At 38.7% G+C, this 22,219-nt stretch overlaps 1 protein-coding gene across 3 annotated transcripts; it reads right to left on the reverse strand.

Moving 5' to 3' along the window:
- Nucleotides 1–300: 300 nt before the first annotated feature.
- Nucleotides 301–18,814, reverse strand: TGDS (TDP-glucose 4,6-dehydratase). Of its 3 annotated transcripts, none has more exons than XM_059995722.1 (12): nt 18,650–18,814; nt 16,610–16,676; nt 15,486–15,554; nt 14,186–14,276; nt 10,985–11,127; nt 8,671–8,769; nt 7,646–7,705; nt 6,257–6,300; nt 5,488–5,653; nt 4,004–4,062; nt 3,153–3,250; nt 301–1,924 (listed from the first exon to the last, which is right to left on the reverse strand). In XM_059995722.1, the coding sequence occupies exons 1-12, from the start codon at nt 18,733–18,735 to the stop codon at nt 1,854–1,856; spliced, it is 1,053 nt and encodes a 350-aa protein (XP_059851705.1). In that variant the 5' UTR covers nt 18,736–18,814; the 3' UTR covers nt 301–1,853. The 3 variants fall into 3 exon arrangements, with proteins under 3 accessions (XP_059851705.1, XP_059851706.1, XP_059851707.1); XM_059995723.1 differs by having other exon boundaries at nt 18,342–18,724; XM_059995724.1 differs by lacking the exon at nt 10,985–11,127 and having other exon boundaries at nt 14,190–14,276.
- Nucleotides 18,815–22,219: the final 3,405 nt, after the last annotated feature.

Below are 22,219 nucleotides of genomic sequence, written 5' to 3' on the forward strand. Positions count from 1 at the left end.
CAGCGGAGGCGGAATGGAAGCAGATGGCGGCAAGTTGAGTATAGAGCAGGGAGGAAAGGGCAGCTTTCAGAGGGCTCTTGGAGACCAAAAGTTTTCAACTTAGCTGATTTTTCTAAGGTTGTTCTTTTTTTTTTTTTTAATTTTAAGACAATTTTTTTAGAGTTTTAGGTTTATCACAAAATTGAGAGGGAGGTACAGAGATTTCTCATGTGCTCCCTTGTCCCTATATATGCATAGTCTCCCTCATTATCAACATCATTCACCAGAACGGTGCTTTTTTTTTTTTTAACCAAGGATGAATCCAAATTGACATACCATAATCACCCCAAGGACACAGCTTATCTTAGGGTTCACTCTTGGTGTTATATATACATTCTGTGGGTTTGGATAAATATAAATTGACATATGGGCATCATCATATTATCATACAGAGTATTTTCACTGCCTGAAGGATCACAAAAATATGTGCAAGAACAAATGACACAGAACAAGTGTTTTTATTTTGTCAGCTACCCTCAATGACCAAACTCCACCAAAGACTATTTGCTCTCAGTTGGTCCCATTTTCTGCCTGTAACTTCCTACAGTTGCCTCCCTGAGATCGTACCCCCTCTCCCTTCGGCCCTCTCCCCTCTCCATTTTCTCTAGAGCTACAGACTACCTCCAAGAAGCATTTCTTCCCTACACAGCTAAGACCAGGGGACCATCATTTCAGTCGATCTCACTCAACTCTAGTCCCTGGGCCTCACACTGAGCCCAGCTCTGGCTCAATCTATTTCGACACATAGCAGAATTCTGCAATTACAGTGTTTGGCCTCAGTTTGTGTTTCACTCCTGTTTGGCAAATCCCCTTACTAATTTTCAATCTGCTTACTACACTTTTCCCAGGCCCTTATGCCACTCCTATGGCCCTCCTTCAACCACCTCTGAGTTAATAACCTTGCTTCCTACTCCACAGAGAAAACAAGGCACCAGTCACACACTGAGGCCAGAAAGCTGGGCATAGTCTTTGACCCTTTCCCTTTTCTGAATGTAATATCCAATCAGTTGCCTTTTCAAATCATCTTAAAGTCTTTAGGGAAGAGAGGAACTAAAAATACATGGTAATCAAGTATTTAAAAAAATTTTTTACAGCAAAACAAAAACATACATTACTTTTAAAAAGGCCACATAATACATTAATAAAGTATCGATAATTTTATAAATAAAATCATTTTAAACAGTAAATACATGATAAAATTTCTCTGATACAAGATTACTTACATAGTTCAATGACCAATTTTGAAAATATAAAAATGACATCCTTCTTTCAAAAAATATTTAACTTAATTGTACAAAATTATCAAATAAAAAGTGCTAGATATGCTTCCATTTGTTCCATTTTTAAAGCAATTGTAGCACATCAGACCTTAAAAAGATAAATTAGGGCAAAAGGCTCATCCTATACTGCCTAAAAAACTTCAGAGACTGTCTAGGCAGTGGGAAAGGATGGGAAGCTGAGTTCAATGCCAGCGAAGGCTGTCATCTGCCCAGAGCTATTACCTGTCCTTGTTCTCAGAACCAGGAGATTCCTCCTTCCTGGCCCACACCTACAGAAGAGTCTTTCTATGCTTACTGGTTCCTAATTTTTACGAGAAAAGGTTTCTGAGAGAATTTTGATATTTACATCCTATGCTAATACTGAACCTCTTCTAAAGACTGAGGCATTTTACATTTGAATTTTATACAAAAAGTCATAATCTAATTCCAAATGAAAAGAGGACACTTCATTTGGTCGCTTGATTTCATATCATTTGTTGAGGTAGGATAAGTTTCTTCTTTCTCTGAAAACTGTCCCGACTATACAAACGGTGGTTATACTGGAAAGGGTTCTAATGCCTTTTCTGCATTCTTCCAGTTGTGAAAATTCTCTCTGTACCACTCAACTGATAAAACAAAAAGACAAAAATAAAAAACTAAACATCAGTTAACCAATATTTACTGAGTTCCTGCTAAGTAAGAAAAGCCTTGCCCATCAGCTAATGTGTAGGCAAGGATTGCCTAATGACGAAAACAATTTGATTTTGAACTAACCAATGATGTTAATCAGAAGATATTTCATCACCTGAAAACGTAGATTTAAAAATCAACAATTTTTTTCTTTTTAACTTCAAAAGTCCTTCAATACTGAATTTGCTGGTACAAGTATTAAAACATTCGAATTTTAGGGAATTCAGGGGGAAAGGGAGATAAGTCACTTGTACTGGTTTTAAAGTCATAGGAAAAACAGTGTAGTATTTTGTTCATGTAAACATCACAATACTGCATGATAGGCACAGTGAGATGATGTCAACTTCCTTTTGTTAATATGTAAAATTATTTTATGTTGCTATCCTATTAATAAAGTTTTTTTAGTTGAAAAATAATAAATTATCTTTGAATTTGCTTTTTTTTTTTTTTTTTTGGCTGCGCTGTGTGCGCAGCTTACAAAATCTTAGTTTCCTGACCGGGGCCCACAGCAGTGAAAGCACGGAGTCCTAACCACTGGACCACCAGGGAAGTCCCTGAATTTGCTTTTTCAAATTCAACACAAATATTTTGTATGTCAAGCTCTGAACTGAGACTTTTTCCTACACTTGGGTATCTTTTCTCTTGAGTACATTTCTAAACAGAATTTAACATATATGCACAGACTATATATACACTTATTTTAGTGGCTATTTCTGCACATACTAAATTTGCTTCCTATTTGTTTCAGTATAAAAAGACTCAAGATGCTCAAAGATGGCAACTGTCTCTACTTCACCAAACCTCAGATGCCTGATCTTAAGATGGACCATTACTTTACGTATTAGTAAGAAAGAAAAAAAGGTGAAATAATAAGACACTAGTGATTGTAAAACACATACCTCTCAAGGATGTGAAAAATGTGCATCTGAGAATCAATGAAACAGGTATCTGACAAATGCTAGTAAGACAGAGGAAGCCTACTCAGAAGTTAGCCTATGAAATTCAGGATACTTAATTACTAACGTTAGAAATACATTAAATGTAAAAATTTGAAAAGTGAAAGTGATTCACCGCAACGCTGTCTGTAGCGTCCTAAAATAAATTACTGTGCCTTAAAGTTTTTCTGATTCTCCCCCTCCCGCAAACGATCAACTCATAACATACTTGTTTTCTTTATTCCTTCTTTCCACGGCACTTTAGGTCTCCATCCTAAGCCATGTATTTTTTCTGATTTCATTGGATATCTCATGTCATTGGTAGGTCTTGGAAAACAAAACAGATTTAAAATGATACTGTGGATGTAAATTTACAAATGTATTTATTTATTTATTTTTGGCCCTGCTGCATAGCTTGAGGGATCTTCGTTCCCAGACTAGGGACTGAACTCAGGCCCTCGGCAGTGAAAGCGTGGAGTCCTAACCACTGGACCACCAGGAAATTCCCTATTTACAAATTTAAATATTGAGAGAAATAATGTGTGTCCATAATTCAAATTTTCTCTCAAAAAATTCTCCCTGCTGACACACTTATATATTTGTAAAATAAAGTATATGTTAAAAATCCTCTATAACCCAGAAGCCTAACCCTCTCTGTGGCTTACCCTTTTCTCATTTCAACCACAATCTAGGTATGAATGCAATGTCTCATACCTAAATGTTTGATGAATGAATGAATAAATACACATAAACTTGTTAGGACTCATGTTCCATGCCCTGGGTCTGGTAGTTTATATACATTATAAATTAAATTTTAAAATACTTCCATAGGCAAGATATTATTATCCCTATTTCACACTCAAGGAAATCTCAGACTTGGAAAGGGTCAATAACTTTCTTTAAGTCACACAGCTAATAATAATGCTACAGTTTATTGTTATGACATTTATTATCAGGAAAAAACATTCTAGCAGAAAACTCAAAAAAGGTAAACTTTTCTGGCTAAGTCCATACATTTTAAAATCTTATAAGTACCTAAGATTTCACAACCTTTCCCCAATATTTTAACTTGTTACTCACCTATCATTAACATAATCAACCCAGTTTTCCATTTCAGACTCTGAATTGGTCTCTTTGATCTGTCAAAATGGAGAAGACCTTCGAGTCAAATTATAAAGTGAGACCAGAAAATGGTATTCAACAACTGATTCAAAAGACAAGAAAAACAACCTCCTCCAAGTGGGGAAGACAGCTAAGACGAATAGCATTTTATTAACACTTTCCATACTTTATAACCTGAATTCCATCTGAAGCTCAGAGAGAATACACATTATATAAACTATAGGAGAAAATGAATTTTTTTGGCTTTTGGTTATTACTCAGTGTGATATTGTGATTTAAAATAAGAAATATATATTTGGTGTTTATCCCTGCTCCTGGCACAGAGTTCCTAAAACCTTTGGAATTTCCTGGTGATGAGAGATAAAGGTGTCTTTTGCTGTTCATAAGTTCCTTTCAACCACACCAGAGTTCAGGTTAATACGTGATTTTTGGAAAGCACCTAAGGATGAAGACTGCTTGCCAAGGGAACCAACCACGTGATTGGAGAGATGGAACTCAGCCTCCCTGCCCCCACCTCCAGGGAGGGGAAGGGGACCAGAAGTGGAACTAATCATCAGTGGCCATGATTCAATCAATCATGGCTACTTAATGAAGCCTCCATAAAAACCCAAGAGGAGAGCTTCCAGGCTGCTGAACACACGGAGGTGCTGGGAAGGCGGCACACCCGGAGAGGGCAGGAAGCTCCACACCCTTTCCCTCAGATCTTGCCCTATGCATCTCCTCCATCCTTTGTAACAAACTGGTAATCTAGTGGGTAAACTGTTTTCCTAAGTTCTGTGAGGCCCTGTAGCAAATTACCTCAGACTTATACCTCGTTGATCAAAAGCACAGGTGACAGCCAGGTCTTGGGGTTGACATGTGAAGTGAGGGCAGCCTTGTGAGACTGAGCCCTTAACCTGTGGGATCTGACACCATCTCCAGATAGATAATGTCAGAACTGAGTTAAATAGTAGGACACCGAGCTGGTGTCTGAGAATTGCTGGGCGTGGAAAACTCACACGTTTGGAGGACAGAGTGTTCTGTGAGTAGTGTAAAGGAAAACAAGTTTTTTCCATTCATTCAGTCGCTCTTTTTACTGAATCCTGAGATTTATAATCGATGCTCACTAGTACATAAAAACACTCATAACTATTATCTATATATCAATGTTCCTTGATTCTAGGACACACAATTTAACATTCGATTTACTGAAATTGAATATGTCTTACAATGGGTATGCACATTTAACGTTGTGGAATTGTTTTCCTGAAAAGCTGCGACTAAATGAGTGATGCAGTTTCAAATAATGACACATCTCTGCATACATATGGAATTATGAAGTTCCTTTTTTTACCGGTTCACTTTTCAAAGGTGTAAATTGTTGATTTTGACAAAATTAGTGATTACTGCCACTAATTTAGTGACAATTTTGAAAATACTACCCTTTTATAATATATACATACCAGTTGTATTAGTTCTTTGGCAAGCTGGAGAACTGACATTTCAAAATTGGTTCCAATGTTATAAATTTCACCGGGTTTTCCCTTTTTGAGGACAGTGAGAAATGCTTCTACTACATCAGTAGCATAAAGGAAGTTTCTTGTTTGAAGCCCTGATCCATGAATGCAGCTAAAAAGGTGAAATGAAAGGGAATCATAAAGTGTAAAAAAAAAGTAAGCTCTCCCAAACCAGGGTAAGGCAATGATTGGGTACAATTCCAGAGAAGGCAATTCCCATGAAGATCCTAGACATCTCTTACTGAAAATACAAATTCTCATGACTTCCAGATTTTATCCATAATTCTTAACTGACCTCCAAACCCACTGTGGGTGCTCACTAGGAAAGCGGCAAACATGTAAGTGACCCCTGCAGAAATATTTATTCATCAATTTTATACCTTAAGTTCACTTTGAAGACTATCTACAGTTCAGTTAAATCTTTTGAAAAAGTAAAATTATATAAAGATAGATGACAAATTTTAATGCTATAACTCAAAGTTTTAGGATGGATTATTTAAGAATTAAAATTATCTTAGTAATCAAATTATAAAGATGAATTATACTTTATAATTATTTTTTAAACTATTACACTGACTGTAGAAGGAATTCTTAAGTTTGTTGGGACATTAAATCCTAAGGCCTCCAACTCTAACACTTTATGATTTTCAAGAAACACTGACACTAAATACTCTAGCATACCAGAAAAACATGGGTACAAAGGTAAATAACATACCATTTCCTGTTGTGTTGAAGTAAAGATATAAATTTTGGAATAACCTAAAAGAATATTTAAATTATCATTTCAGACTTTGGAAATTCATTCATTAATATAAACCTGAACTCATCGTAAGATTAAAAGATTATTATTGTTAAGAAATACACTTATGGGCAAATTCTAATTCTTATCAGGAGTTCAAGAAACACTTCTTATAATTTTGATAAGTAAAAGAACTGTAAGATCATTTCCTATTTCACAAATACGAGTTATTTGCTAGATAAAAATGAAGATAAAATGATATAAATAGTGAAAAAGTTCAGAAGAAATCTTCCTGAACAGTTTTCTGTCACTGCAAGCTCACTTCTGTGTTGATTTCATACGAGCAGGAATCATATACTTTTTACTTTACATACAGTACTTATTCAATAAGTGCTTGTGAAATTAATAAAAAGTAATTCCAGTGCCACTGGATTCAAAGAAAATTTGTGTCAAACATGGTGAGATAAGAAATTATTAAATTTATAATAAGTGTTAAAAAATTAAGCCAAATATATATTAATATCAGCAGATCACGATCTGGCCCTTTCCTTTGGGCAGACAGATCAAGGCAACCAGCGGCTAAGAAGTGAGAAAACCCAGCTCTAAATTTAGGCAGTGAGATATATGTATAACTGATTCACTCTGCTGTACACCTGAAACTGACACAACATTGTAAATCAACTATACTCCAATACAAATTTTAATAAATAAATAAATAAGTAAATTTAGGCAGTGAGACTAGTAGTTACTTAACATTGGGCTTAATGATACAGAATCAACCACACACATTTTCCGCCTTTTAACTACATTTCTTTATTTGCTAAACTACTTTCTGGATGACATTCAGGCCTGCAACAATACAGAGGAGTTGGGGAACAGCTAATCGGCTGCCTTTAAGACAAGTTTATGTACAAGCTTCCTGCATCACTCTCTAACTAGTGTCTACGTTTCTGTACAGCCTGACATATGGTCTGACTGCATACTAGGAAGGAGTCTTCACTGGTGTGACAGTAGTGATGGGAGTACTCTATAGTGTTTTAGAATCCTGCAAAGTACAAGGCATTTTCACATACATCATCTCACTGGACTCTTCAAAATCCTTCCTAAGTATTATCATTACCCGTCGATTTAAAGACAATGCTCAAAAGACCTAAGGTCATCCCAGCTGCTGAGTATCAAGTTGAGACTTAAACTCAAGTTTTCAAACTCTAAACATGATGAGATTTGCATGTGGCCTATAAAGTATTTATAATTACGCTTAATTGCAACATAAATTCTTTGGACAAATAACTGAAGAGGGATTATTTTAAATAATGAGAAGTTACAATCACTAAAACACATCAGGAATTCAAAAGTAAAATGTACCTTTTCTGGATATTGATGTGGTCCATAAACATTACTGCTTCGTGTGATGACAACTGGAAACTTAAAGAGAGTTCGACATGAAGGTAATGGAAGGGTCCAATAATAATGATTATCTAAAGATAAGCAGTTTTAACATATGGGCACTTTTGACTGAATAATTCCACACACCTTAAGGACAGAAGCAAAGGGATTTTTTTTCTAATGTAAGGTTCCTGAAAAGACAGGAGAGGACGGGATTCAGATAAAGGCAGAGGTTCCAAAAGGAAGAAGAGGAATAGTGTCTTCACTGAGACAAGGGAAGGATGAATACAGATGGAGGCGGGTTTGTAGGTCTGATAGCAGGAAATTAAGGACATTTCTACCTGATTCTTTCAGAGACCACCTGAGATGTTAAACTTCAAGTTGGCTTTCTCTGTTAGACCAACCCTTACAAATAAAAAGAGCATCCGTGGAGGGAAAAGACCAGTGCTACTGGAACACAAAAGGCTAGAGAAGCTGAAGCAATCCCTTGGTTCGCCTTTCTGACCCAGTCCCTAATAACTCTGGAAGATCAGTGGGAAGCCAAGTGCAGGGGTTCCAGCTGATGATTCATAGTGGGCAAGGCTCCTGCACGGACACTGACACAGCCACTGGGGTAAATCTATCTCCCTTTCATGAGGGGCCGAGAGGAGCAGTGGCTGGTAAGGGAATCTGCCCTCCCACTGTCTTCCTTCACTCAGAGGACTCCTGGGAATCAGGACATTCCAACAGGGCTTTTCACTCTAGCTGTAACACTCTACCTATTAGTGAAGCAGAAAAAAATATATACATAAATTATTCCTTTAAATGATGAACTGGATAAGAAGAAGCAGGTCCCTGCTTTGTCCACACAATATTGGAAATCAGTTTTTAAAATTCCTTAATATATAACTTTTCTTAATCTATGTCTGCCATCCTAAAAATGAAATGTTGCTAATGCTAACTTGGAGTTTTAACACCTAAGTCCAAAGAAAAATGATTCTAGAGTTTCTGAGGTCAGTTCTTACCCTGTATCGTTCCCAGTAAGACTGTACAAAACACTCAGCAGCTGCTTTAGATGATGCATAAGGATTTGTAGGTTGTTTGGGAGAAGATTCATCAAATTCCTAATTTTAAAAAGACATATTAAAAAATAAGTATAAGGTATACTTTCTAAGTAGAAAAATCGGAGAACATATTACAAACTTGAAATGTAAATCAGTACATTTAAAAAACATGTATTGAGGACGTCCCTGGTGGTGCAGTGGTTAAGAATCCTGCCAATGCAGGGGATACGGGTTCGATCCCTGGTCCAGGAAGATCCCACATGTCGTGGAGCAACTAAGCCAGTGCGCCATGACTACTGAGCCTGCGCTCTAGATCCCATGAGCCACAACTACTGAGCCCACACGCCGCAACTACTGAGGCCTGCGCACCTAGAGCCCATGCTCCGCAACAAGAGAAGCCACCGCAGTGAGAAGCCCACGTACTGCAAGGAAGAGTAGCCCCCACTCGCCGCAACTAGAGAAAGCCCACAGAGCAACAAAGACCCAACGCAGCCAAAAAAAAAAAAAAAAAAAAAATTTATTGAAACCCAACTATGTGCCTGGCATTTTTCTAAGCACTTTACATGCAGTAACTTCTTTAAAGTTCATAACAACCCTGTAAGGCAGACAGACAGAACAGCAAGTGCAAAGGCCCTGAGACAGACTGTGTCCAATGGAACTACAAGGAGGCTAGTGTGAGGGAAGAGAAATGTGAGATGAGGTCTGAAAGCCAGAGGCCAGAGCATGTGGAACCTTGAAGGCCACTGTCAAAACACTGATGGGTTTTGATGACAGTAATATCATGATCTGACTTATATTTTAAAAAGCATTCTGGCTACTGTGTCAGATCTGATGTAGGCTGACAGGAGTACAAGCTTACCTGATAAAAACTGCAAAGAGAGTTTGCAAATGGTTGTTCCTCAGAAGTGGGATTGGGCACTGAGGAGAAGTGGTCAGGGTCTGCTTTTACTCATTATAAGTCTTTTCAAACTACTTCGTTTTTTTCCCACTATGTACGTGTTTTGGTAAATAAATGCATTTAAAAAATAAAACAAAACAAAATGAGGTCATCGTAAACACTGACTATGAAAAATACAGACTGGAGAATGGAGCCTCTCTTTGCATAAAAAGTATAATGTTTACAAATGATTAACAAAGGAGAACAGATTCCAGTTTCTACAACAATTTCACACTCACTCCTTGACAGTACAATATGCTTTGCTGAGTGGAAGAGAAGGGAGACAGGCCTTATGCTGCAGCGTAACTTACACATGCTTTGGCCCATGGGAATGACATTCATGATGTAAGACTGGGTGATCAGGGAAAAGCTGCTGCTCGCTTGCAAAATATGTCGGTCAAATTACATATATAAATTTGTACCAGACTAGGCTGTCGTTCCCCATTTGGGGTGGTACTATTTGATTTGAACAGAAGACACAACGGAATAATATTCTGGGGAATCCCGTAAGTGTGTATAATCAGAAGATGAAAAAAGTCCAGAGTAGGTTTTCATAAGACAGGTTTGTATGGTGGTATGGGGTAAGTAGGTGAAACAGTCATTTTCTTTTTATAATATCTGTTTTATTTATTTTATTTATTTTTGGCTGCGTTGGGTCTTTGTTGCTGCGCGCGGGCTTTCTCTAGTTGCAGTGAGCGGGGGCTACTCTTCATTGTGGTGTGCAGGCATCTCATTGCGGTGGCTTCTCTTGTTGCAGAGCAAGGGCTCTAGGTGCGCAGGCTTCAGTAGTTGTGGCACAGGGCTTCCCTAGTGGCTCAGTGGTTAAGAATCCTCCTGTCAATGCAGGGGACATGGGTTTGTGCCCTGGTCTGGGAAGATCCCACATGCTGTGGAGCAACTAAGTCCATGCTCTGCAGTTACTGAGCCTGTGCTCTAGAGCCCGTGAGCCACAACTACTGAGCCCACGTGCTGCAACTACGGACGCCCACGCGCCTAGAGCCCGTGCTCTGCAACAAGAGAAGCCACTGCAATGAGAAGCCTGCGCACCGCAATGAACAGTAGCCCCCGCTCGCCACAACTAGAGAAAGTCCGTGTGCAGCAACAAAGACCCAATGCAGCCATAAATAAATAAATAAATAAATAAATATTAAAAGTTATTTAAAAAAAAAAGTAGTTGTAGCGCATGGGCTCAGTAGTTGTGGCACACAGGCTTAGCTGCTCTGCGGCATGTGGGATCTTGCCGGACCAGGGCTCGAACCCATGTCCCCTACATTGGCAGGCGGACTCCTAACCACTGCGCCACCAGGGAAGTCCGAAACAGTCATTTTCTAAGCTCACCTTCTCAAGACTGCCTCCATAGACCTCATCTGTGCTGACATAAATAAATTTCTCCACTCTGGCTTCATGAGCAGCACTTAGCAAAACGTTAGTGCCATAAACATTAACATATGTAAACTCAAAGGCACGGACAAATGAAAGATCTAAAAAAAAAGAAGAAAAAGCTAGAAGAATTCCACTCAAGGGACAAAGCAAATATTAAACAGTAGACTCAGGCTTAAGGAAAGCTCTATTCACTTTTCTTCATTCACCACAACTGCAATGGTGTTAAAAATAACATAGGGTGCATTGCTACTTATGATTTCTTTAAACACAAATTACATAGTACATGTGAATTATTAGAACCTAGAAAACTATCAGTGCTATATTGCAGGAAACACTTTTTTTTAATTCAAAAAAGAAATGATACATCTAAAATTTAAAATGCTCTTAAATTTAAAAAAATTTTGGAACTAAAAGGTAGGAGGGTTTGCTTTGCTGGTATCAAGAATTATTATAAAGTTACAGTAATTACAGTGTGGTCATGGCATAAGGATAGACAAAGACCAATGGAACAGAACAGGAGCCCAGAAACAGAACCATGCATATATGGGTACTTGATCTCCAACAAAGGTGGCAATGGGGAAAGGTTGATTCTTTCAATAAATGGTGCTGGGTCAAACTGATATTCATATGGGGAAAATATCTGAATGTAGAAGGCAAAACAATAACTTTTATGAAGAGAATATAAGAGAATATCTGCATGACCTTGGAGGTAGGAAAAGAGTTCTAACACAGAACGCAAAGAGCACTGACCATAAAGGAAAAGGCTGATAAACTGGACTACACTGAAATGAAGAATTTCAAATCATCAAAAGATATCATTAAGAAAGTGAAAAGGCAGGGAAATTCCTGGCAGTCTGCTGGTTAGGACTTAGCACTCTCACTGCCAAAGGCCTGGGTTCAATCCCTGGTTGGGGAACCCAGATCACACAACGCAGCTGAGGTGAGGTGAGGTGACGTGACGTGAGTTGAGGTGGGGTGAGATGAGATGAGATAAAATAAAATAGAAAGGAAGTGAAAAGGCAAATCACAGATTGGAAAAAAGGTAGTGGAAAAGGTTTGAATTCAGAATATATAAAGGACTTATAAAAATCTGTAAGGAAAAAACTGACAACCCACTTGAAAATGGTAAACAGACTTACACAGAAACCTTCTAAAGAGATATACAAATAGGAAAGGGAGGAGGATAATCCAGTAAACAAATGCAAAGGTTTTTAACATCATTCATAATCAGGGAAAAATATAATAAAACCACCAAAGATTGACAACAGGAAGTACTGGTAAGCATCTCATAAATTGTTGGAAGGAAAACCACTTTATCGTTAACCAAGTAAAAGGATTTGTTCTACCAGATATGAAAACACTACATTAGTCAATATACTGTGTGATCAGCACAGGCACAGACAGATAACACAAATGGGGAGTTGAGAAACAGATACTCATATAGATGCTTGATACATGACAGAGCAGTGGAAACTGGTGAACTTTCCCATAAGTGGTAGAGGTCCAATTGGCATTCAAATAGAAAAAAATGAAATTGGACTCTTATCTAATACTGCATATAAAAATGAGTTTCAGATGGATTACAAATCTAAATGTGAAAGGCAAAACTATAAAGCTTTTCAAAGATAACACAGAAGAATATCTTCATGACCTTGGGGTAAAAGAGAATTTCTTAAGACCCAAAAAGCATTCAGCATACCATAAAAGATATATAAATTCACTGAGAATTTATATAAGAACATCTGTTCATCAAAACACACTAGCAAAAAGATGAAAAAATAAGCCACAGAGTGGGAGAAGATATATATATAATACACATAACAAAGGACTAGTATCCAGTGTGTGTGTGTATACACACACACACACACACACATATATATACACACACATATATATATATTCCAACAAATCAATGAGAACTGATTTAAAAATTTTAAAATGGGCAAAAGATTTCAACAGCATTTCACAAAAGAAGAAACTGAAATTATTAATAAACATATAAAAAGTACACAGCTTCATCAGTAATCAGGGAAATACAAATTAAAAGCACAATCAGATGCCACTCTACACACTACTGAGATTGACAAAAATGGAAAAGACTGACACAACTAAGCTTTGGTGAGATCTAGAATAACAGAAGGCCTCAGATACTCCTGCAGGAGAAGAAACTGGTATAACTGCTTTGGAATACAGTTGGAAATTATCTCCATGTTGAAGTGTGCAGATCTTACAATTCCAGTTATATATTGAGAGAAATGTGTATTTATGTGTACCAAGATGCATGGGTAAGAATGCTCATGGTACTATTGTTCAAAATTGCTCCAATGTGCAAACAATCCAAATGTCCATCAAGAGTAAAACAGACACAGGAATTGTGGTATATACTTAGAATGGAACATTGTATGTCACTGACAAGGAACGAATTACACCTACACCCAACTGCATGGATGAATCTCCAAGGATGAAAAAGCAAGACCAAAAACCCTTCATGTTATTTTATATATGCATTTTTATAAAATCTAAAAACAGGCAAACTAACCTATACTGTTTAGAGATAAATACAGAAACAGTAAAACTGCAGAGAACACCAAGGGAAATTATAACTTAAAAATCAGGTAATAAGGCAGTAGTAATACTACTACTAAAGAGGGTTCAGCAACATTCTTTTGTTTAGGTGATGGCTACATGAGTATTCACATTATCATTATTCATTTAACCTTACTTCTAAATTCTTCTGAATATATATTACATTTCACAATATAAAATGTTAGACAAATTATTAGAAGATATCTTAGGACAAAACAGTACAGATAACAATATAATGTTCAACTGTGTATCTACCACCCACCTTAAGAAAAACAACATAAAAATATAGCTGAAGGCCCATTTCCCCAGAAGTAATCACTAATTCTGGATTTGGCTAAACTCAGTTTTAAGGTAACATTCAAGGTTACATTTTACCCTACGCTAACACAAGGGATCTGAATAGCACCAAGTATCTAGATGACAGAGTGACTATGGGCTTTTCTGGTAAAACATGGTATATGTTCTTTCACATACATTAAGTACCTACCTGTTCAACCCCATTATTGGACCTTGATTTTGGCTAGTTAGCCACTGGAAAAAAACATCTGCCCATCATTAAACAATGCTTACCTACATGTGTTTGTGCAGCAAAATGTAGTACTATGTCTATTTTCTCTGTTTCAAAAAGTAGTTTCACGAAGTGAGAATCACATATGTCACCCTATATAAAAAAACAAACATGAAAAATCTAAGTTTCATTGAGCACTCCCAACCACAATAACCATTTTACTTCATGAACAAAAACATGATAAGAAAAAAAATTAATCCCCTCCCCCAGGTATAAAAGAGAATATCTTGAAAATTCAACTGAGGGGTCAAATACAATAATGAGGTATTTCTTCAGCATCCTAGGATACCAGATATTCAATTCAAAATATGTTTTTGCAAATAATTGTCTAAAACAGTATTTTTTTGAGCACCAACTACTTCTGTGGACTGTGCCAGCTTTTTTTCTTAACATTCTTGCCAAACTAAGGTAACTATGTTAACAGGAAAAAATTTAAACATACTTTTAAAAGTTTGGGATAACCACTATTGAAATATATTCAAAGTAAGTATAACAACTGGAATGATGGATTTCACCACAACTAAGTAAACTTATAAGTATTTTTAATGTTATATGTACGTTTAGTTCTAAAAATACGTATTCTCAACAATTCTTCAGTGACTAAAGGAGACACTTTGAAATAGAAGAAAAAAATTATGAAATGTTTGCTTAGTATATTCTTTAAGATTTGTGGTTAAAAAGAGAGTTTATAGAATCACTTTAAAAAACATAAATCAGGGCTTCCCTGGTGGCGCAGTGGTTGAGAGTCCGCCTGCCGATGCAGGGGACATGGGTTTGTGCCCCGGTCCGGGAAGATCCCACATGCCGCGGAGCGGCTGGGCCCGTGGGCCATGGTCGCTGAGCCTGTGCTCCGCAACGGGAGAGGCCACAACAGTGAGAGGCCCGCGTACCGTGACCTGGCTGCTTGGTTTATACTTTGGACTACCATGGGCTTGTATGGTGGGGTTTTTGACTACTGACTGGCCCGCGTAATACCCTACTTTATTACCAATCTCTTTAAATACCAGCAAGGCCTTATGAAGAAGGCTAGTTGAGGACCTAAAAATCACACACCATGGAATTTCAGTCAGCTACTCATAGATCTGCCAAGGCACCAAAAATAACATGTAGCTTTATATGCAGTATCAATCTACAAGTAATATTCTCTATAGCACATGGTACTACTGGAAATTAAAAAGGTCTTTAATAAGCATGCTTCCAAGCCCATATTACACAAGTTTACAAAGTAGAAAGATATAATGTCTAAATGACTAAAGAGGCACAGTATAAAATAATTATATAACTATAAGAATACTTCCATACCTGTATAAATTTGTAATTTTGTTTATTAGAAATGGTTTCAAGATTCTTCAGGCTTGCACAGTAATCCAGCTTAAAATAAGTAAGGATGGGGGAAAAACAACACAAAAAGTGATAACAGCTTTTCCTATAAAATATCAATTTATTTAAAATACTATAGATTTCTGATCATAACACAAAAACGTGTCTTCTTAAAGTGTTTGCTCTCAGTGTTTTTAGAAGTTTCTGATAGCTTAAAAGTAAAAAAAAAAACAAACAAAAATATGTAATTTTTTACCTTTTCAAAATACAAAAAAATTAATTTTTATAAGCCTCTCCTTTAAAAAATTTTCCTGCCCAGATTTGCCTTCAGTCACTGGGGGCTGTAAGAGTTCACCATTCCTTACTGAAAAGGAATTAGTGATTGAATACAATTACACCTGTGTTACACATATTGTAACTCATTATGCTTCTTCCTGAGTTAACCGTTGGTAAATCAGTGTATACAGATGGAGGAAAAAATTACTGTCCATGATATTATGGCAGGCAAAAATTATTAAGACTTACAGATTATTTTTTGTCTCTATATATTTTTTACTATTATGTTTTATAAAATTAAGGTAACTAATTGTATCTTGTGTTCAAAGTCAACAACACAGTGATTACCAATCATGGCTTTCAGAATCTCCAGGGAACTTCCAATTATTACAGAAAAATTCTCAAAACTAAATTAATTTACGTGCACTTTAGTTTTTAAAATAAATATATAATTTTCAGGAGGTGGCAGTTATAAAATCATATAATAAAATAATCAGAGTATCTCAATGCCAAAAAAGGTTAACAATCACAAGATTACACTAAATACTGAATTCAGAGTGAAGATTTTCTTTTAGTAAAAATACTGTACTTAAAACCTTTACGTTATGGGCTATCATAACAAATTTAAAAGTTTCAAGACTTTATGTAAGATCTAAAACTGTATGAACACATGACTATATAGGCTCCTAAGCTGCTAAAATGACTAAATAAAAAACTAAGATATCAGCAGGACAGGATTCTAATACTTTTTTAAAATATAAATAAGTATCAGCACACAGGGCTCTTTTTTTTTTTTTTTTAAACACAGAGCTCATTTTTATAAAACTTACCTTGTCTAGATTTATGATCATATAGTTTGGATAATCTTCTACTAAGGAGACAATCACATGTGATGCACTATAGAGAAAAGCGTATCTTGTTAGCAGAAAATTTAACCTTTTCCTTAAATTCTCAAACGTTATCCTAAGTTGTTGAATATTAGGAAACTATTCAAAGATACCTTCAAATTGTTGCAAGATAACAGAAATGATATAACTATGCTGAATATATACACATCCACACTTTTCATTAATCTTCTCAACAGTACTGATATACAAAGTCTTACACTCCCTTTACACTACGGTGAAGAGAGAATTTACTGGTCCTGGGTATAAGAAAATAATTAACCAAATGATGCTGTCCATGCATACTTTGAGCGTGGTAGTAAAGCAGTATCATGAATACAATGGGTGGTGTTCACTGCAGATGGACTTAAATGACAATGTGCCTTTTCAGAGACTGCAGGTATAAACTATGTAAAAATTAAGCTGTTATGAGCATAGGAGTTGTCCATGTTCACAGTAGCCTATTGCAATTGCTATTTCTTGGTATAAGAATTTGGTGGTGTAAAGTGGTAAACCTAGGTTTCCAAGGCTAAGAACTGCTGAAACCATCCTGAAGTTAGTGGCACAGAGGGTTTTAGAGGACCCTGAAATGGAGCCAGAGGCATCTCTCAGTGAGATGATCCACCAGATTTTTATCATATACACCAAAACATTGGGCTCCTAGGAACAAATTATGAATTCAGAGTTTGTACTTGACAGCCCTTTCACAGAACTTTCTAGGACGTACCTTTCCTGGACCAGCACTGTTCCACCCTTTTATGCCCACGCTCCCCTTTTCATTAAGTGAAACTTGCCTGGTACCCTTCTCCAAACCACTGTCAGATTGGAAGAGGTGATCTAATATACTAATGGGGGAGGGAAGCATTCTTCCAGGTGTTGAGAGAACCACAGTCTCTGCCCTCACTCGGTTTACATCCTAGGGTTGGGATGCAGGCAATAAGCAAGTAAACACAAATACGCAATATAGTTTCAGGTAGTGATAAGTGTGTTAGTTGGGAGAGGGGCTATTTTAGATAGGGTGCTCAGCTAAGGCTGGGAGGAGGTGACCTCTGTGTAAACATCTGAACTGAGAGATGCAAACAGCCTAAGCAAAGAGGAAGCAAGTGCAAAGGCCTCAAAATAGGGGAAACTAGCCTCCTGGGTTCCAGGAACTGCAAGAGGCTCAGAAAAGCAAGAGGTGGAAGGACAGGAGATCCGGTTTGAGCTTTGACACCTGAGCGTCTTCCAGACATGGTAAAGAGTTTACATTTTATTCAAAGTCCGACAGGAATCTTTGGAGTGAAATTACGCACTTATTTACTTAATAAACACTGACTTGTGCGTGAGAACAGGCTTTAAGGGAACAAGAGTAGAAGCAGTGTGACCAATCAGGAGGCTACAGTAGCAGTCTAGGCAAAAGCAGACATTAACAGGGGCTAGGGTAGAACAGGGGAGAAGAGTGAGAAGTGGTCTCTTCGGAAGGAGTGAGAGAAGACTTGCTGATTAAATATGGGTGTGAGAGGGAAAGAGGCTTCAAACGACTAGTACAGGTCAAAACACCGACAGAGGATTTTTTTAAGTCTGCTGAATAAATGAAACCCTTATCATAATCCCAAAACCGGTTCATGGAGCCTATATGTCCAAGGCCTGTGTATCGTGGGCCCTTGGCTCGGGTTGAAGCAGTTGGTGAGAAGCTTACTGCAAAGGGGGCGCACTCAGAAGAGTGACAGGTACCTCTCGGGCCAGATAGAAAGGTGGACAGTACCACAGCACTTCTGCTTAGTTTGGGAGGCGTTTAAAAGAAGTCGTTTCAAAGGAGCCACGCACGTCTTTTCACAGGCCGGGAAGTGGAGAGAAAGTGGGATGATCCTAGTCGTGCGTTAAGACCCTCCCCCTGTCAATCAGATCCCCGAAGCTGATCCCAAATTGCCAAGGGCAAGCAGAGACGCAGGGAAAGGTTGGGGTTTACTGGGGAGCCACTACTCTGCCAGCGGCGCCGTTACCTACATGAAACCAGCACCCCCGGTCACCAGGACCCGCTTCGCAAAGCCGTTGGGAGGACGCAAGGGCTCGGGCCGTCCCGCAGCCGACATCTCCCAGCTCAGCAGGGACTGGAACCGTAAAACGCCACGTTTGTAGATCGTAGGGAAGTTCCACTACGACTTTTTGCGACGCGTCTCCCTCCCCCGACACGTTAACGGGGCAGGCAGCGGTCGCTTCCGGAGCTCGGGCTGACTTGTCCCCGCCCACTGACGGATGGGCGGGGCCTCCGGGTGTGCTGTCCGCGCAGCGCCACTGCGCAGGCGCAGCTCTTCTCTGCCAATACTTCGGAGGATTGGAGTGACTGGAGTAGCTGGGAAAGTAGGGTCTTAAAGGTTCCGGGGCAAATAACATCACCGTGGATTAGGCTTTACTTAGCTACACATGTGGTCGGAGTTAGGAATGATTACCTTCTTTTCATTCTTGAACTACAGCGATCTCCACAGATTACTCACCGGTTGAGCTGAGAACTCCAGTTCTCTTACTTCTCTTCTTGCAAACTGTGGAGATGGGAGGTTGGAATTGCAAAATGGCCTTTTACTTTCTCGTCGGCACCATTTACAGACAGTGCGGGCCGCTTGCAGTCGTGGTAAAGATGTTCCCTAGATCCTATCCTTAGATCCTTTCCTACTGTTCTCTCCCTACTGCCCACCCTGCCTCAGCCTCCCTGCCCTGCTTTGGTCTTCCTTGCATTTCCCAGGCATGCTTCTTCTCTTGGGCTAGGGTGCACTTTCCTCAGATGTCTGCCTAGTTTTTACCCTCAGGTATCAGCTTGAATGCCACCCTAGTGGAGAGTCCCTCCTTGATCACTCCAGTTAAAATAGCAAGCTGTACCCGAGCCCTGCCGAGCCACTTTACCCTTCTTTATTTTTCTCCATAGCCATCTTCAACATTTATGTTGAATTGCTTATTGTTAACTGTTCCATGAAGGTAGGGCCTTTGTTTTGTTTCCTGCTATAATCCCAAGGCTTCAGGACCAGGCCAGGTACAGAATAAACCATCAGTAAATACTGTTTATTCAGATGAATAAATATCTTGTTTTTTTGTTTTTGTTTTCCACATAATGTGCTGGTGAAGTCTAAGAAGAATAGGAATACCCAGTATATGTGGATGTGTCATTTGTTACAACCATTTTGGGGGGCCAAGTGGTAACATAATGAAAAGTTCAAATGTACACACCAGTCTATGATCCCCAAATTTCATGATGTATAATATAGATAATTGCAGAAAAACAAAAGTATGTTCATTGCTATAATGAAAAACTGGATACAATCTAAATGCCTACTAGTATTGTCTCACTTCTTCAATGCAATGGGCTGATATATAGCCTTTAAAAATAATGTACCAACATGGAATGAGGACCAAAATATATTGTAGTGAATACTTACTGTTCTATCTGACCAGACTTCCCTACCCTTTATCATCTCCCCAAGTTGACCCACCCAGGCAGACCACAGGATGTGCATCTGACTCACCATAGGCTAACTGAATCCTCTTCCTAGGAGTTGGAATTGGACTGAGGTTTTAGCATAGTGTGATGTGGTTGCTCTTCTTGAACTGAGGACCTATAAAAATTTGCAACTTGTTGGTAGCTATACTCATTCAAATGAAACGGGGAATCAAGAAGCCTGTTTTGGGGGCTTCCCTGGTGGCGCAGTGGTTGAGAGTCCGCCTGCCGATGCAGGGGACGCGGGTTCGTGCCCCGGTCCGGCAAGATCCCACATGCCGCGGAGCAACTGGGCCCGTGTGCCATGGCCGCTGGGCCTGCGTGTCCGGAGCCTGTGCTTCGCAGCGGGAGAGGCCACAACAGTGAGAGGCCCGCGTACCGCAAAAAAAAAAAAAAAAAAAAAGAGAGAAGCCTGTCTTCAGTGAGAGAGAAAAACAAAGTTGATTATGAAGAGAAGAAAGAGAAGAAGAAATATTCACAGTATTCAAGGCCAATGTTCAGACTTTTTTCAGGACCAATTTTATTCCTGTCTTTGGTTTGCAAACACCACATAATTTGTAAATGCACATCTTAAAGGATCCACCCTAAACTATTAACAAGGAGTTACCTTTGGGTATCCGTATGAGCAGGGAAAGAAGGAAATGAGGACTTCAATTTTTACTTCATACTTTTTTTTCCCCGTACTTTTTTGACTGTGAATTTTTTTCTAAGCTGCATGAATTACTTTTATAATTAAAAATAAATAAAATATTTTAATAAATATTTTAATAAATAAAAATCTCATATATTAATATCTCCAGTTTATTCCTGGTCATCCAGAGATATAGAAAACGCTGGGTATATATGAAAGGTTCCCTCAAGATTTCTTTTTCTAAATGATGAGGTCTGTTGTGAGAACTTGATTATATGTAATAAAAGCTTGTTGTCAAATGAAAATAATTTATATACATTTATTCATGAAATGATTTTTGAGCTTCTACTCTCATCAAGACAGACATAGTCTCTGACCAGCTGGAGCTTACCATATAGTAAGGGATTCAGATAAATTCATAGACATTTACAAAATAGTGTGGTAACTGCCCTGGTAGGGCAGTAAGGGATTCTGGTACCAGGGGTATCTAACACAGATGTGAGGGTTTGAGAAAGGCTTCTTACCGTGCCTTGGGAAAGTAAAGTAGGAAAAGGAGATGAAGTGGAGGCTGAATGGTAGAATATGTGAAGTATTCCAGCAGGAGGAATCTGCAAGTGCTATAGGCCCAGAGGGGAGAACTTGGAGTGTGTTTAGCAAACTGACAGTGGCTCAGTAAGGATGGACATCAACTGTTGAGAGATACAAATTCGAGAGACTTGAAAGTCATATTCTGAAGAGTTTGGGTTATGTCCTAAGACAACTGAGAGACTTTGAAGGAAAGCGATACAGTCATACTGCGCTTCCCAAAGCTTTCTGTGGTACTAGGCTAGAGATAGACTGTGTGTAACCACTTCGGGAAAATTGACTGTTGCCAGGTTAGTTGCCATAGGCCAAGTAAATAATGGTAAGATGGTGGCCTGCGTAGAATAGTGGCTGGCACTTCCTAACCTAACCGTCCAGAAGAGGCGCTAATAAACTTGTTTCATTGAATTGATTGGATGTAGAGGTATGAGGGGTGGTGGTAAGGGTGGGGGGGGGCGGTGTCGCTATAATTTTCATCTGGCCTGTTGGATGATGGCATAGCTCAAGAAGACAGGAAACCTAGGAGGAAAAAGTCGGTTGAAGGTGCCGAGAGGCCAGGCATTAAATGGACAGGGGCAGTTAGGTGCTTTTGAGACATTAAATTGGAAACGTCCAGTACGTTACATGGGCACGTAGGGCTTTCTTTGCTGGAGTATTCCTCGCCCCACCAGAAGCATTGCTGTTGTGTGTTTCTTAGTCCTTTTCGTATCCCACACATCCCTGGAAACCTTTCGGGCCCGTTCCGCGCGCCCGCGCATGCGCAATGGCACCACGCGCGCGGAGGAGAGGAGGGCAATAATTTTTCCGTAACCTGAAGCAACATCCTCCTGAGTCTCCATAAAAAAGGCGGGAACTAGCCAAAAGGCCGGGGAGTGAT

This window comes from Delphinus delphis, chromosome 18 (assembly GCF_949987515.2).
Source record: "Delphinus delphis chromosome 18, mDelDel1.2, whole genome shotgun sequence".
Classification (NCBI taxonomy): Eukaryota; Metazoa; Chordata; class Mammalia; order Artiodactyla; family Delphinidae; genus Delphinus; species Delphinus delphis.